We start from the raw sequence: 17,980 nt of genomic DNA, 5'->3' as shown, positions 1-17,980 counted from the left end.
ACTCATTTATTGCTTCAGCAGCCATGCAGATGTGGTTTAGTGAAGGATGCACATGTGATTTTGCAAAATAATGATGTTAAAGACTGCAAAGTGATGCTTCCTGATATCTCTGCAGGGATTCTCTTCTCCGCGGGAGTTCATTGCTTCCCAGGGTCCTCTTCCCAATACTGTTGTGGATTTCTGGCGGATGGTATGGGAAAAGAAAGTTAGCACCATCGTCATGCTGGCCCAGTGTGTGGAGGCCGGTCGAGTAAGTCTGGATACGTGTTACAAACATTGATCTGTTTCCATGGTTTCCATGGTTTCCGTTTCCCTCCCATCATCATTTTTTTCCTCCTAAGGGTTTTTCAGAATTTTTCCATTTTTTATTTTTTTTTATTTTTTATTTTATTAATTTTTATATTTTACATTTTACATTTTATTAATATTTTACATTTTTTTATTTATTTTATTATTATTTATATATTATTTATATATTTATTATTACAGGTACATTATATTATTATATTATTCTATACATTATATTATATTATATTAACATTATATTATATTAAATTAATTTTATTGATGTATTATATTATATTATTGATATATTCTATTTATGTATATTTTTTATTATTTATTTATTTTTACATTTATTTATATTTAACTTTTTTTTCTTTTTTTTTTATTAATTTTTATATTTTACATTTTACATTTTATTAATATTTTACATTTTTTTCATTTATTAATTTTTATATTTTACATTTTATATTTATATTTTACATTTTATTATTATTATTTATTTATATATTATTTATTATTACATATATATTATATTATATTATCATTATATTATTATATACATTATATTACATTATATTATATTAAATTAATTTTATTGATGTATTATATTATATTATTGATATATTATATTTATGTATATTTTTATTATTTATTTATTTTTACATTTATTTATATTTAACTTTATATATATATATTTATAAATATATATATATATACATTATATATATATATAAATATTCTCAGTTTATTCTCAGCTCTCCATGCTATCCATCGAAATCGAAGTTAAGTAATTGTTCCCATTTGTATTTTCGTTATAACTTTATTTTATGGTGAATATATATTGTCTCCCGACGAAGATTTTCGGTGCAAATCTTTCATACCTGTATTGATAATCGTGTTAATTCGGGTCGTGTTTTGAGGCCTTGTAGTTGTACAGTGAACACTGTACAACCTTGAGGCTTTGTTTTTCTCTCAGCGGTCCGTGTTTTTGTGATCCAATAACTTTCGTTCTCTGTTTTCCCAATCTTTTCACCCCATAGCCCTCTTCCTTGTGTAAATCACAACTCAAAAAAATCCCAAAAAAAAACATTTCCTTCTCTGTTCTCATTCGTTTATTCATTCTTATTCGTTCGTTCGTTCTTCGACCACGTGTTTCTTCCCCATTTCCCCAGATAGATTGTCAAATTTCAACTCGTTATTTTATCGTCCATGCGTTATTGTTTTGATTATAGTTACTTTTGGTTTGAATTTCCTGTAACTTGTAATTATTTAATCGTGTTCTGCTCCTCGTGTGCGGCCTTGTAGTTGTACCCCCGTCGGTGTTTGTTATCTTAATCGTGTTTTGCTTGGCTCTTAGTTTTTTTCCCTTCTACCCCGAACATAATACTCTGTCTAACGTTCTAAATCCCCACCTCCCCCCTCCCCCCCCCCCCCCCCCACCCCCCAAAAACCAAACAAACAAGAAAAAAACCAAAAACATTTATTTTCCTTTCTCCACGTGTACTGTTGACTCATCCTGTATTTTCTGTCCAGGTGTGCTGTTCGCCCCGCCCCCATTAACTCCTTGCCATCCACCGTTTGCCCTTCACGTGACTCATGGTGGTCCCTCTCGGCTCTCCCCCCGTTGGTATTTTTGTGCACATAAGATTGTTCACGGTTCTGTTTAAATATTATTTAAATATGTATAACCTTTCCCCTTCAGTGTTTTACTCAGTGGTATTTTACAACACGCTGTTTTTCTTCCTATTTAAAAGGCTTTTCTCAATTTCCTCTCCAACTCATTCCACCTCAAAAAAAAGAAATTCAATATCTTATACGTCTCCCTCACTACATGGTCTAAATTCACATTCATTCCATCCCTCCTCCATCATTCTGAACCGGATTGCTAACTTGAAAATCACAACAAACCCAATTTGTTTTCAATGTTCGTCTTTCATTAATCATCCACTTTCTAAACTCCCCTCTTGCCCCTCCCATCCAAATCCCTCCCCTTGCACCTACACTCCTAAACTCCCCCCTTGCCCCGCCACTCTTAAACTCCCCCCCCTACCCCTCCACTCCTGAACTCCCCCCTTGCCCTTCCACTCCTGAACTCCCCCCTTGCCCTTCCCCTCCTAAACTCCCCCCCAACCCCTCCCATTCAAATCTCCCCCCATACCATTCCTATCCAATTCTCCCTCCTCTCCCCTCCTCCTCAAAGCTGCCTCCTCCCCACTTCGTCTCCCTTCTATCTCATACCTCCACCCCCCCCAACCTTCTTCTTTCCTCTGCCCCCCCTCAAACAACCCCTCACTGTGCCTCATCCTTTCACCTTCAAACCTTTCATCCTCCTCATCCTTCCCTTTCTTGGAACTCTTCTGCAATCGCTGACACACTAACAACTGCTCTCCCTACCTCCCCCTCTCATCCTTCATCTTACCCTACTCCTCCCCTCCCCTGTCCTGTACCCGATGCTCCCCCTCTCTCTTCATTAACGGTATGGACCTCAAACATCCGGGGCCTTCGCTCAAACCTGACTGATCTATCCATACAGGTTGCTTCTGACAATCCAGACCTGATCTGCTTAACAGAGACTTTCCTCCTTCAAGATGTCTCTGATTCCTTAATATCTCTTCCTGGTTACTCCCTCCTCCGGTATGATAGACCTGAGCCTCGGCCTGGTGGTGGGGTGGCTATCTTTATCAAAAACTCTCTTCCTCACTCTCCTTGCACTGCCCTCTCTCCTCCTCACCCCCAGGAGTACCTCTGGCTACGGCTTCCTCTCCGCTCCCACCTTTTGTTCATATGTGTTCTGTACCGTCCCCCAAACAGTGATGACTCCATCTACATTTCACTGTCTGACAACATGGACCAACTTCTATCCACTCATCCCAACTCTCTCTTCCTCATATGTGGTGACTTCAATTGTCATCATGCCACCTGGATGGGTGTGGGTTCCTCTCTCACCAGTCATGGCACCTCAGCAAAGGACTTCTGTGACTCACTGGGATTGACACAATCTGTCAATTTCCCGACCCGGATCTCAGCCAATGGAGTATCTTCTCTTCTAGACTTGGTTATGACTAACTTCCCTGTTAATGTTTGCTGCTCTTCTTCTGCTCCAATCGGTTCTTCTGATCATGTGCTTGTCAAAGTGGACATCTCTCTGGCCATTCTCAGAGAGCCTCCTCAGCGTCGACGAGTCTGGCATTTCACTCAGGCCGACTGGGACGGTCTTCAAGCAGCCATCAATCGTCTGGATTGGTCTCCCATCTCCACTGCCTCTGACATCAATTCTTCCTGGGAATTCTTCCAAAGCAAACTGATCTCTCTCATGCACAGATTTATCCCATCTCGCCTTCAGTTGTCTTACCCTTCCTCTCATCCATGGTACACTGAATCTTGTGGTGAGGCAGTTGCCCTGAAACAACTTGCCTTTGCCTGTTGGAAGGCTAATCCAACTGAAGGAAATCTCAGTTCCTTCCACCAAGCTCGGAACAAGTGTGTGTCTACCCTCAGGAGTGCCAGGAAGCACTATCTCTCCTCACTCAAGAATGAACTCTCAAACCTGTCTCCTTCCTCCAAATCCTGGTGGCGTCTGGTCAAATCCGTTTCTGGTGTTTGTTCCCCCTCCATCCCCTCCCTTACCTCAAATGGCCACACAGTTGACATCGCACGTGACAAAGCCGAATGCCTCAACTCTGTGTTTGCCTCAAAATCCTTAGTCCCAAACCCATCTCTCTCTGTTCCCACCTTTCCCAGTCGAACCCAACTGCTCCTGGACTCTGTGACCTTCTCTCCTGACAAGGTGGAGGAGTTTTTGTCAAACCTCGACTCTGATTCTGCAACTGGACCAGATGGCATCAGCCCACGGGTCCTAAAATCCTGCTCTGCCGCTCTATCTCACCCTCTCTCTGTTCTTTTCACCCTATCTTTTGCTCAAGGTCATCTGCCAGCATCCTGGAAATCAGCAAACATTACCGCTTTACACAAAAAAGGTGCAAAAACAGATCCTTGCAACTACAGACCAATCAGCCTGCTCCCAATTATCAGCAAAGTCATGGAATCCATCATTGCTTCGGATATGAAATCTTTCCTCTTCTCCAATGGCTTGATCTCTGATCATCAATTTGGTTTCAGACCAGGTCACTCTACTCTGGACATGCTGCTTCTGCTGTCTCAACAATGGATGGAGGTCCTCAATGCCAAACAGGAAATCAGAGCTGTCTCCCTTGACATATCACGTGCCTTCGATACGGTCTGGCACCCAGCTCTGCTCACCAAACTCTCCTCCTATGGTATCCATGGAAATCTCCATGCATGGCTTGCGGACTTCCTCTCTGGTCGTAGTCAACGTGTGGCCCTGAATGGATTTCTCTCATCTCCCCTTCCCGTTCAGGCTGGAGTTCCCCAAGGCAGTGTGCTGGGCCCTGTGCTTTTTCTGGTCTTTATCAATGATCTCTCCGACTCTCTGGAAAATCCTCTGTATCTCTTTGCTGATGACTCCACTCTCTGCTGCTCCAATTCCTCTTCCCTCAGATCGGCAGTCTGCAGCCTCCTCACTCTCTGAAGACCTGGACAAAATCACAGACTGGTCAAACATGTGGAACATGTCTTTCAATCCTGACAAATCTCACACTCTTACTATGTCTCTCCGAAAAGATCGACTGGACAACCCTCCTATCTACTTTCTCAACAATCCTCTCCAAGAAGTTCTGTCGCTCAAGCTTTTGGGTCTCACCATCTGCCATGATCTTTCTTGGGAAAACCACATTTCCAAGCTGGCCTCCAAAGCCAGTCGCCGACTGGGCATCCTCCGTCGTGCGAAGTCCTTCCTAGGCACACCTGAGCTCCTCACCACATACAAGGCTTTCATCCGCAGCTCAATGGAATACTGTTCTCCCCTATGGGCTGGTGCTCCTGCCTCACACCTGGCTCGGCTTCACGCTGTTGAATCCAAAGCTTTCAGAATCATTGGAATCTCCCGCGATGAAGCTATCTCTGAGGGCCTTTCACTCAATCACCGCAGGCAGGTAGGTGGTCTTTCTGTCTTCTACCGACTCCTCTCCGGCCTTGCTCCCCCAGCTCTCTCTGTGCTCTGTCCCCCAAATATTCCTACAGGTCGCACAAGATCTGCCAGCCACCCTCTGATGGTTAAACTGCCGAAATCTCGGCTTTCTGCTCACTTTCACTCTTTCATTCCTCTTTTCTCCCGCCTCTGGAACAAACTCCCACACTCACTTCAATCACACTCCTCCCTCCAGGTCTTCAAAACAGCTGTTCACCACCATCTCTTATCTTCCCCCATCCAAAACCTTGATCTTTTCTACCCCCACTAATTCACCCCAGATCCACCTTGTTTGAAATTCCAACTTCTTTCCTGGAAGTCTTGGCAGTGTCCATATGTTTTATACCTCTCCCACCCCCCCCCCCCCCCATCCCATGCCTTCCCCCCAAAGCCCTCTCCCTCCCACAGTTCTCTCGATGTCTCCATGTCTCTCGGTCCCTGCTCTCAAATGTTGTGTTTGTGTCCTTCCCCCTCTCTCCCCATCTTGTCTACCGCTCCCGATGTTATTTGTTTTGTGTGTCTGTTTGTCTTTCTGTGTGATTAATGTTCACTCTTTCATGAGCCTCGATCTTGTATACAAAAAAAATATATATATATATATATATATATATCAGTCACTATGATATTGTTACAGACGCGGTTGTGGATGTTAGTTTACCGAGCGGTTTGGTATGACCACGTCTGCACAGTTTACCCGATTATGCTCGAACGTTGACGAGTCGCGCTACGCTAGGTCAATGAAGGAAAAGGACACAACGGCTGGGATTCAAATGACACGACACCAAGGGTTCAGTTCTCAAGACCTCCGGAGGAGGTTATATTAGGGCGGAAGGTTAGATTACAGGAATGAGAGGGACAGCATAGAAAGACAAGCACTTAGACACACTCTTATATTAACCCCAACAGACGACAGATAAACGGGACAAAAGGCTGACTCACACGGGGATTGATGGCAAGGAAAGGCAGGATCGATGGCTCCAGGTGCACCTGGGCTCAGGGCAGAATCGACCCGGTTCGGTCCGGTCCAAAGATGCGGGGAGGTATCGTCGCGCTGGGGGTGGCGGTGGCTTCCTCTGCTCTCCGTAGTTCAGGCGCATCTGACCTCACATCCGGTAAGTCGCCGCGTATATCCGGCGGGGAGTGACACGCCCTCGGCTCGTTAGCTCCACCCCAGATGGAATCGGCTCGTTGCTTCTCATTGGGTGCGTGCGGGGGGGTTACCGGCTCCGCCCTTGACGAGGGGCTGACAGGGAGCCCCTTCGTGGTAACCCCGTGGAGCGCATGGTCATGGCGGCTAACCGAGCCGGTGTGAGGACGCACACTCCCCCCGCGCGCCGTTGTTGTAGTTGTTGTTGTAGCTGTAGTTGTTGTTGTTGTTGTTGTTTGGGGAAGAAGATGGGAGGAGGTATGGGAAGGTCCTAAACTCACTACTGGTGCCATATAATCACATTCTGGTGCAACGAAGAGTCAGAATTAATGGAAACGAGTCCTTAACTGACATAGACTAAGAATAACTAGCAAGATGTCCGAAAGTTGTCTACGTGAGATGCGGTGGACCTGGGCACGACATTTAATGGGGGAAAAAGGGGAAGGTCGGTTCTACAGAGTGTTGTTTACAGACAATGGGACTAGGGAATGGGGGATTGGGGATAGTTGGGGAGTATTGGGGAAATAGGGGAATATTTACAAGCGGATATGGAGGCCAAATGCCATATTCGCAACATTGCACCCTTCTCTACCCTCGGGGCGTCCCGACCCATAAATTTTTACCTACTTTAGTGTGGCACGCAGATGTAGTTCCCTCTACTATTAACTCTACCCTGAGTGCGACAGTTTTACAGATATTCACAAATGAGTAAATATGTCCCCCTGCGACGTTGCACCCTTCTCCTCACAGAAACACACCCACAGGATAACCGAATCCGGAAAGAATTCGCAAACTAAACATACAGCCGGTAGGGAGCATTATTTACACGACTACGCTGCTATTTACACTACGATCCAGGACCTGTTTCTGGAGGAACACATGCAGATGTTATGCATAGAGAGAGCACGCATGCCAGCATCGATACACCAACCCACGAGTGCTCTGTGGCCTACGGCCTTTAATAATGTGCAGATCATCCCCTTCCAAGCATCAAAAGCACCACCCCATCACACAGTGAGCACCATCCGGTGCACCAATAAAGTGTTTAGTGATTATTGTGTGGTGTCGCAGCCGGCCGATGTTCTGCCGCTGGTCTTGCCTTCGTGTGGTGCACTTGGCCTTCTTACTTCCTTCAAAAAAAATAAAGAAAGGCGCCAACCGCGTCCATTTCCTTATTGTGGCCGTCAGGGGGCCAACTATTAGTGGTTCACCTGTTTGGCATAGGTGCCACGTTGACCCAGAGGTCCATCAATGGGTGGTGCTTGGCCGCAAAAGAACTGCGGTCCATTGTGGGTGGCCACAACCATTGCGGTCCATATGGTGTATCGATCCAGGCAGCAAGCAGCGAAAGTGCAGGCCCACAACTGCGAAGCCAGCACCTCTCTATCCTCTCTCTCTCTGCCCCAAAGCCAGATCCTCGGAGGTGGGAGACAAAAGAAAAGACAAGTGAGTAAGGTGGTAAGGGCGCAAAAGTGCACGCAATATAAGGTAATGCACACTGGGGGCACATGGGAACCAGGTGAGACAGGTACGTTCCTACCGTACGCCCCCCCCCCCCCACCAGGTAACCTACATGGCCCCTCCCTTACCCCTTACTGTCTCCACAAAACACAACACTACCCATAAACATCTACTTTACAAATCAACAAACGTCCCTACTGTCTTCCCCGTTCCTCCCATAAACCAAATTCGTCTTCTCTCCCTCCTAATCAATCAAATTTGCTATTTCCAACTCTCATCAAAATTTGCCATCTCCAACTGAACATCAAAATTTGCCATTACCAATTCATCATCAGTCCCTCCTAGGGAGGGAGAGATGGAATCACCCCAATGTCTCATCCACGTCGTGATGCGTCTCACAAATCCTCACAGCAATTCTCATTTCCTGCAACAGAACAAAGAAAACACAGGTGTGGAGTCATCATCATCACCACAGGTAAGTGGCTGCGTATGGTGCGACAGGTTCATCAATCCTAACTATTTCCTAAATGACTTTAACAACTTTACACTACCCGGGGTCTTTCTCCGGCCAAACCATTGGCCCTCTTACACTATGGGTTCTAAAAACCAATTCCCATTGGCCAACTGTGGTGCTTTTCAATTTGGGGTCTCACTCCCCCGATTCATCTCCCGGTGCCCTCGCACAATTTCTGGGCTGTGGCGTGTACCTCTCCCAGCGGGTCTACCCACCTGCACACCTCCACCACTGCAGTTGCCTCCGAGCTTACCTGCTCCTTACCCTAACCTAACTACCTGGGGAAGGCCCTCTGGCGCTCTCCCCACTCGGTGCCCTCTCTGGCACTGGGCTGCCCGATCCACACCCGGGATCCTCAGGCACCCACTCACAACTACCGGCTCCCAGAGCCCACCTGCGGCCTCACCTGGCCGACATCCTCACAGTGGTGGAGTGCCCAACCAACTACACACACTAACAGGCTACACGCCCAGCCATTTCCACGACACTAATGCACCCATCCACAACACCATTCTGCAACCGCACCACAAATGCCAATATCCAACCACAATTTACCTATACCCTCTACCTAACACTTACACTACCCGCCCCGGGTATCCGTGATGGGGGTCCACTCTTCCCCCATTCACACCTTCGCACCATGCACACCACTCCGTACCACTTACTCCAACTCTCTCCACACACCTGTACCTGCACACCTGTGCTCTCACACCTGGTGCCACCTGCACCCTTCTCTCCCCAAGCGCATTCGCGCTGATCCACAACACTCACTACTCACACACTGCTCCACACACCTGTCCAGTTGCACACCTGTGCAATCACACCTGTTCAATTCTCACACACACACAGCATCATCTCAGCTAACTACTCCCTTCTGAAACTTGCGCTTCCCAGTCGTCCCTTTAAACTATTGCGCTCCCACGTCATTATCATCCATACTAATCTACCTGCGTCCCCACTACAGGTATCAGTCACTAACTAAACTTAACGTCACCTAATGTCATCTTCTAGATCCCTACAATATAACCTAACCCACCCGGGCTAGTTTTCACTGCCATACACCCCATAATCTATTGCTCCTTTGCCCCACCATGGGAAGGGTGGCAGGGATGCCAGCCTTACCCACCGGGCCCATCGCTCACTACCAATTTTGCACATCAAATTTCGACAAATCAAAAATTTGCCAATCACTACCCATCATCTGCCAATCACTACTGCCAATCCCTTGCCAATCATCAAATTTTGTTTTTCTCTAATTTTGGGTCCAAAACACTAACCTCATCACCCGTCTACTCACTAATACCTCTCGGTGCGCCAATTCCTGTCCAAAGCCCGGCTTCGTAAAGCCAAGCCATGGATGCGGGTTGTTCTGTGCCAGCGGCTGGATGCGTCCGGCACTCGGTGCAGGGACGGGGGCTTACCCGGGCCGAGATCCCACGCACCATCTCGGCGTGGAGCCATCTAATGTCCCGATCTCGACCCGCCGGAACGCCTCAACAAAAAGTGGTCGCCATGACGACCCTTTCTATCGGGCTGCCCGCTCCGCCTAGTGGAGCACGGACGCGGCCGTTCAAAGCGAGGCCCAGCACGCACCGAGGGCCCGATTCGGCTATAAGTCGTTCTAAACTCTACCCCGTCTAACGTCGATGCTTCACCTGGACGCTTACACCCCGCAGCCCGTTCCTTGCTCACACATCCAGCCGTTTCCATGCTCCTCGTACCTTTCCTTCCACACCCAGGTACACCCATTCCACTCACAGCCTTGGTCACACACCTGACCACCGAACACTTTGGCACACATTCGTTGGTCGCACACCTCACCAACACACCTCTTCGCGCCCCCTCCTCGGTCACCTCCTCTGTGACAATCACAGGTGTGCCCTCATTCGCACACCCAACCACGTGCCTCACCACCAACTCCAGCGTGCATTCCCACTCACGCTCTACCATTCCAGGTGTGCATCCTCCATCCCAGGTGTACATCCTCGCTCACCTGTCACAACCAACTCACTCTCCTTGTCACTCTCACTACTCTCACCTCCATTCTTGACAGCGCACTCACCCTTACTCTTGACAGCGCACTCTTTCCCCATGCACCTGTCCGTCACACACCTTTCTCGCGCACACTCTCCCGTCACACCCTCTGTAACACTTACCACACCGCGCTTCCATGTGCCCCCTCGCACACGCGCTACGACCGACTCATTCTCGCCAGCACCCTCACTCCTTGGCACGCACTTTTTCCTCACACACCCCAGAGTCGGACTTTCTCGCACACCTCCTCTTTCGCACACCAGACCTGTCGCACACTTCACCAACGGCCTCTCACGAACACCCGGGTCCATCTCGACCCCCAAGCTTCTTAAATCCCCTGGCGCATCATACGCACGACCATATTGGTCACCACTTACACCGGGTCCTCTTCCTCTTCGCTTCTCCTCCATCACCTGCGAATCCCTCATCCGGTTAATGAGCACATCATTACGATCCGAACACAGACTTTGGACCAATTCTTTTACTTCCTCCTTTATCTCTTTCTTATCCTCTCTCCGTCGCTTCTTAATTTCGCTCACCCCTTCTTCCACTTCTTCTAATTTCTGCTTCACCTCCTTTATTCCCCGGTACGTCTCCTCAAGCTCATCCTCTAAGGCTACCTTGACCGTTTCCATGTGCGTCCTCACCTGCCGGTCCTTCGTCTCCATTACCTCTATCACCTCGTCCAACCTCGTTGTCAGTCCCTCACGTACCATCTGACATTCCCTCTTCGTCGCTACCAAGTCATCTTTTAGTTCTTTCTGTGTCGCTTTTAAACCTCCTAATACCGCAGTGTTCCTTTGAACCTGCTCCGTTAGTCCTTTTTGTCCCTCCGTCAGCTGTTCCACCTCCTGCGTCAGGTCCTCTATGCCCCCTTGTAACTTTACAGTCCCCTTTCTCACCTCCTTCTCCATGTGCTCCTTACAGTGCCTCACCTCCTCGCGCACTCCTCCGACCTCCTCACTCACTCCTCTTCTGATCTCCTCTCCCATCACTTGCATCTCCTGCCCAGATGCCACCCTCATCTGCTCCATTTCCTCCCTGTGAGCATCCAGTTTAGTTTCTACCCCCATTCTGACCCCCTCTATCTGCTGCCCCATTTGTTTAACTTCCCTTTCCGCTTGGTCCCTCATGTCCCTCAATTTGCCTTCCATACTGTTTTCTAACCCCTCTAACCCATTTTTCACTCCCTCTATCTGATTCTCCTGGGCAGCCATTCTATTTTCTACCCCCTCTAACCCCTTTTGCATCCCTTCCATTTGATTCTCTTGAGCGGCCATTCTGTTTTCTACCCCCATTAACCCATTTCTCACCTCTTTTATCCCGTTGTCTAACCCCTCAAAATTATTGTCTAACTTCTCACCGGTACCCCTCGCTTCGTCCCTCATTACCCCCATTTGGTTTCCCATTACCCCCAATTGCTCACTCCGAGCCCTCGCTTCGTCCCTCATTACCCCCATTTGGTTTCCCAACCGCTCACTATCAGCCCTCATTCCCACCATTTGTTCCATAAGGGCCCTCATTTGCAGGAGGAAAAGGTTCGAATCCACCAGGGGCGCTGCCACGGTCGCGGGCGCGGTGACCAGCGAGGCGCCATTTTATGCGTTTGCTACCCTCGCTGCTTCGCTCTCCTCACGTCCCTCAATTTGGTCCTGGACCGACCCTGCCTCACTCTCCACTACCGGACCCCAGCCGACTTGGTCTGCCATAGCGCGACTTTCAAAATTCGGGTTTTTATTTCCGTATAACAAAATCAAATTTCGCCGTTATAATTTCGTCGAGCGCGACAAACGCGCTCCGGATCGATTCTACCCCCCCAACACCAATTGTTACCCTAGTGGTACAATTGGTGTTCCAAAATTTGGGCCTAATAAATTTAGTCCCGGGTCCGAATTCCACTCCTCGACACCAATTGTTACAGACGCGGTTGTGGATGTTAGTTTACCGAGCGGTTTGGTATGACCACGTCTGCACAGTTTACCCGATTATGCTCGAACGTTGACGAGTCGCGCTACGCTAGGTCAATGAAGGAAAAGGACACAACGGCTGGGATTCAAATGACACGACACCAAGGGTTCAGTTCTCAAGACCTCCGGAGGAGGTTATATTAGGGCGGAAGGTTAGATTACAGGAATGAGAGGGACAGCATAGAAAGACAAGCACTTAGACACACTCTTATATTAACCCCAACAGACGACAGATAAACGGGACAAAAGGCTGACTCACACGGGGATTGATGGCAAGGAAAGGCAGGATCGATGGCTCCAGGTGCACCTGGGCTCAGGGCAGAATCGACCCGGTTCGGTCCGGTCCAAAGATGCGGGGAGGTATCGTCGCGCTGGGGGTGGCGGTGGCTTCCTCTGCTCTCCGTAGTTCAGGCGCATCTGACCTCACATCCGGTAAGTCGCCGCGTATATCCGGCGGGGAGTGACACGCCCTCGGCTCGTTAGCTCCGCCCCAGATGGAATCGGCTCGTTGCTTCTCATTGGGTGCGTGCGGGGGGGTTACCGGCTCCGCCCTTGACGAGGGGCTGACAGGGAGCCCCTTCGTGGTAACCCCGTGGAGCGCATGGTCATGGCGGCTAACCGAGCCGGTGTGAGGACGCACACTCCCCCCGCGCGCCGTTGTTGTAGTTGTTGTTGTAGCTGTAGTTGGTGTTGTTGTTGTTGTTTGGGGAAGAAGATGGGAGGAGGTATGGGAAGGTCCTAAACTCACTACTGGTGCCATATAATCACATTCTGGTGCAACGAAGAGTCAGAATTAATGGAAACGAGTCCTTAACTGACATAGACTAAGAATAACTAGCAAGATGTCCGAAAGTTGTCTACGTGAGATGCGGTGGACCTGGGCACGACATTTAATGGGGGAAAAAGGGGAAGGTCGGTTCTACAGAGTGTTGTTTACAGACAATGGGACTAGGGAATGGGGGATTGGGGATAGTTGGGGAGTATTGGGGAAATAGGGGAATATTTACAAGCGGATATGGAGGCCAAATGCCATATTCGCAACAATATATATATATATGATATATGATATATGATATTATATATTATATATGATATATATATATGATATATATATTATATATGATATATAATAATATAATGATAATATAATATAATATATATGTAATAATAAATAATATATAAATAAATAATAATAATAAAATGTAAAATATAAATATAAAATGTAAAATATAAAAATTAATAAATGAAAAAAATGTAAAATATTAATAAAATGTAAAATGTAAAATATAAAAATTAATATAAAAAAAAGAAAAAAAAGTTAAATATAAATAAATGTAAAAATAAATAAATAATATATATATATATGTATATATATATATATATATACATATATATATATATATATATATATATATACACATATATATATATATACATATATATATACATATATATATATACATATATATAGATATATATATATAGATATATATATATACATATATATAAAGGTGGGCGCGATTCCGAAAATTTTAAGTCCGCTTACCGCTTATCCGCTCCGCCAGCCCGTGTAGTCCGATTCGCTTATCCGCTTCAGCGGCCGAAAATCTTAGTCTGCTTACCGGTTATCCGCTTATCCGCTTCGATTCGATTTCTTAAAAGCGCTTCGACGTTTTTAAAGCGATTTTTGACGTTTCTAAAGGGAATTTAATGCTTTTAAAGCCTAAATAGCCATTTCTAACTACTACAAAGACAAACAAAGCTTTTAAGATCAAAAATATACATTTTTATTTAAATAAAATTTATTCAAAATTTATTGAAATAAAGTTTTCCACTCGACTCTACTCTACTCTACAGTTAATTTAAATATAATTTTAATATATGCAAGTTACATTAAAGAAAAATCAATTTGCCCGTCCTTTCTTTGACAAGAGAGTCTACTAGTCAACAGACTAGCAGTCTGTTGACTAGTCCTCGTCTTCCTCCTCCACCTCGTGGGCCTTCTTGAGGATTTGGAGGTTGCCCTTCATGAAGACGAGGGCCTCGAAGTTCGGTGCAGCCAGGGCCGACCTCTTAGGCCTGAGGATGTCCGACCCGTAGCTGAACACGCGCTCGACCGAGGCAGAGCTCGGGAGCGGCGTGTTATGCCTGAGAAATGGAGTTACCCAAGCATCACGGAACTCGAGCGGGAAGAGATTGGGCGAGAGCCCCGGGTTCCCCCTCAGCGGCTTCCTCGACCAGTCGATTGAGTCCAGCGACATCCTGCTCTCGCTGCGCGCGAGCTGAGGGGTCAGGGCGCAGATCTCCTGACTGTCCTCCACGTCCCCCATCATGTTGACTGCCGGGTTGTGGATGTCGCTGTGCTGGGACTGCTGGTTTGCGTCGCTCGTGTGCCTGTCTCTGGCACTGCCGCTGGGCTGGAGAGTCAGAAATCTCTCCATCTTGACGTTATTGCCGCTCTAGCGTCCAATAAAATATTCAGTTTTCACTTATTATTCACTTAAATAAATATTCACAATTCTAGAGTAACGGCTCAGGCTAACAGCTGATTTGGCGAATCGCGATGCGCTTTAATTTTTCGGTAGTCCGCTTACGCTTATCCGCTTCGGTTTCCGGGGGTTGGTCCGATTCGCTTATCCGCTTCGAAAACGTTAGTCCGCTGCAGCGGATAAGCGGATAAGCGGACTTTCGAAGCGGACCGCCCACCTTTGCATATATATATATACATATATATATACATATATATATATATATATATATATATATATATATATATATATTATAATAGGCGAAGGTGATTCTGTCCGTCTGTCCGGGGGTGTGGCTTAGTCCGTTTGCAGAGTAGCTCCACCCATAGCTCCACCCATTCTTGGAGAGGCTTCATGTAAACAAATATCCACCATTTTATTACCTCGAATGGCTTTGAGGCCTGTTTAGTTAGGCCCATGCTTGTCTTTCTCTCTCACACAGGTTTATTTCAATTCTAATTCGATATATCATTTCATTTTTAACAGTCGCTAACATAGTGTTAGACAGTTGAAAAAAACGGGAAGAGAATCCCAAGGAAGTTTCCGTTTAGGCCAAGTAAAAAAATAAAAATGTTTCTCGTCCGGACTTTTTTGAAAAAGGAGGAGGGAGGCCCTTACTATTTACTATTTTCATTTTTTTGCTATTTTTTTCCAAGATGGCTGCCATGAATTGAATGACCACTGTGGCTGACTTAAAGACTCTATAGTTTGTCCAATGTAATGTGAAACATGCCAGTGTTGATTGTTACCGAAAGGCCTGTAATTTCAGGCCTACTTTATATAGTAGGCCTATTCTAGGCCTACTTTATTAACTACAACAGGGCCTAGATACCTAGCTTCTCACTCAGAGACCCGCATTGTACTCCCACCTCCCACCATTAAACCTACATCATAGGGTAGGACTATGGCCTGACTGTATTCACACTTCAGAATACACGAAACTACAACTAGTACTAGGCCATCCAAGTATAGCGTTACAGCTACATATGGATTTTTTAATGCACCAAGTATTTTAAAACAAGTACACTAGAAAATGTATGTCTTGATATGGCTTAAATATTTACGCTATATCACGACGCCAACTTACTTTCGTTGTTTGGTATCCATCACCAATGTCATCTCCATCGTCAAATTCTCCACTGGCAAATTTAGCGAAGAGATCGTTCAACGTTCGCTTCTCATCTACAACTGATCTCGCGAACCAAGACTTCAAAACTTTTGTCGACGAACGTATGCTTACACACACGAATATCGTCATATTCCCTACTCAAATTTGTACCATTAAAAGTATGAAATGCAAGATTTTTACACGTAAATGCACTTGCCCAGTGCACAACCGCTGCGAGAATTGACCGTCTTTAGCACAAAGTGTCTGCGTTAAGCCCAGCATGTATTAACCAGGAAGTTCCGTTAGAGGGCGGGATCCATCATATTTCAGATCATCAATGCACAAGATACGATCAGCAAACGCCCGGAAACGGCAAGTTTTAGACCGAGTTTCTTCGCAAAACGATTGATTTTTTAAACAAGTATATATTTTAAAAAATTAGTATTAAATAGTAAATAAAAGTAGGCGGCGACTAAAACGGAAGCGGGCGGGACGAGAAACATTTTTTTTTTTTTACTTGGCCTTATAGAACGAAATGATTTCTCAAAGGCCTGTAAACTAAAGCCCATTCATTGAGAGTCACCCTCACGATTTTATCTCGAATTCACCATCTGATTTAATTTTTATCGATGGTTTTAGACTCGGTGTCAGAAATAATTGAGAACATTCACGCACACACGGGAAATTGCCGAGATATATTTATAAAAATCGCGCCACGATTATACACGAAAATACACCGCCTAAAATAACAGTCGGGGAAAATGACATATATTAAAAATTCGCTTTTTCTTTTCCGTTAACATTTATTACGTTTACGTTTTATGACAGTCGGCACAAAAACGACATGTTCTTTCTTATTTCATTCAACATTATTATCCGGAAGTAAAATATGTTTCAGGAAATTACCAAGAGATATTTCTTCGTTTTTTTTTTTTATTAGTTATGTGTGCATACACTTTAAATAGGTTTATTTGAAATCTTTAATTTTCACAATGTAATTTACTTGCCATTTGTCATTTGATAATTATGAGACACTTCCTCTTGAGGATCGTGACAATTCATGCGTTGCGTGGAAACTTCCATTTCCAAAATGAATGTGAGGGTCGATGAAGAACGCAGACTTGAACAGGATGTAGCAAGAAAACGAATGAGACAGGCGAATGAGTCCGTCGACGAACGTCAATGCAGACTTGAACAGGATGCAGCAAGAAAACAAATGAGACTGGCGAACGAGTCCGTTGACGAACGTCAATGCAGACTTGAACAGTGTGAGGGCTTGCGGTCTCTGTGCAAGAACCGCACAGAGACCGCACGAGACGGGAGAACTGCACAGAATGCTGCTGCAACAAAGATGAGGAGGGTTGGAGAGGAGTGCGAGGAGGTATTGGAGAGGAGTGCGAGGAGGTATTGGAGAGGAGTGTGAGGAGGTATTGGAGAGGAGTGTGAGGAGGTATTGGAGAGGAGTGTGAGGAGGTATTGGAGAGGAGTGTGAGGAGGTATTGGAGAGGAGTGTGAGGAGGTATTGGAGAGGAGTGTGAGGAGGTATTGGAGAGGAGTGTGAGGAGGTATTGGAGAGGAGTGTGAGGAGGTAAGGGAGAGGAGTGTGAGGAGGTATTGGAGAGGAGTGTGAGGAGGTATTGGAGAGGAGTGTGAGGAGGTATTGGAGAGGAGTGTGAGGAGGTATTAGAGCGGAGTGTGAGGAGGTAAGGGAGAGGAGTGTGAGGAGGTATTGGAGAGGAGTGTGAGGAGGTATTGGAGAGGAGTGTGGGGAGGTATTGGAGAGGAGTGTGGGGAGGTATTGGAGAGGAGTGTGAGGAGGAGTGGCATTGGAGAGGCGTGAGGGTGGAGAGGAGTGAGGGGTCACATATTATGTGAAATAAATAAATTGT

General features: G+C 46.1%; 1 protein-coding gene across 1 annotated transcript in view; it reads left to right on the top strand.

Annotated features, from left to right (window-relative positions):
* Positions 1-17,980, top strand: part of LOC137428036 (receptor-type tyrosine-protein phosphatase H) — a 329,265-nt gene that overhangs the window by 289,440 nt on the left and 21,845 nt on the right. The window contains exon 25 of the mRNA XM_078777499.1: positions 116-250. Coding sequence (XP_078633625.1) covers positions 116-250 — 135 coding nt within the window. The remainder of the gene's footprint in view (positions 1-115; positions 251-17,980) is intronic.

This window comes from Myxine glutinosa, chromosome 5 (assembly GCF_964187855.1).
Source record: "Myxine glutinosa chromosome 5, kmMyxGlut1.1, whole genome shotgun sequence".
Lineage (NCBI taxonomy): Eukaryota > Metazoa > Chordata > Myxini > Myxiniformes > Myxinidae > Myxine > Myxine glutinosa.
This window is presented reverse-complemented; position numbering and strand designations above follow the sequence as displayed.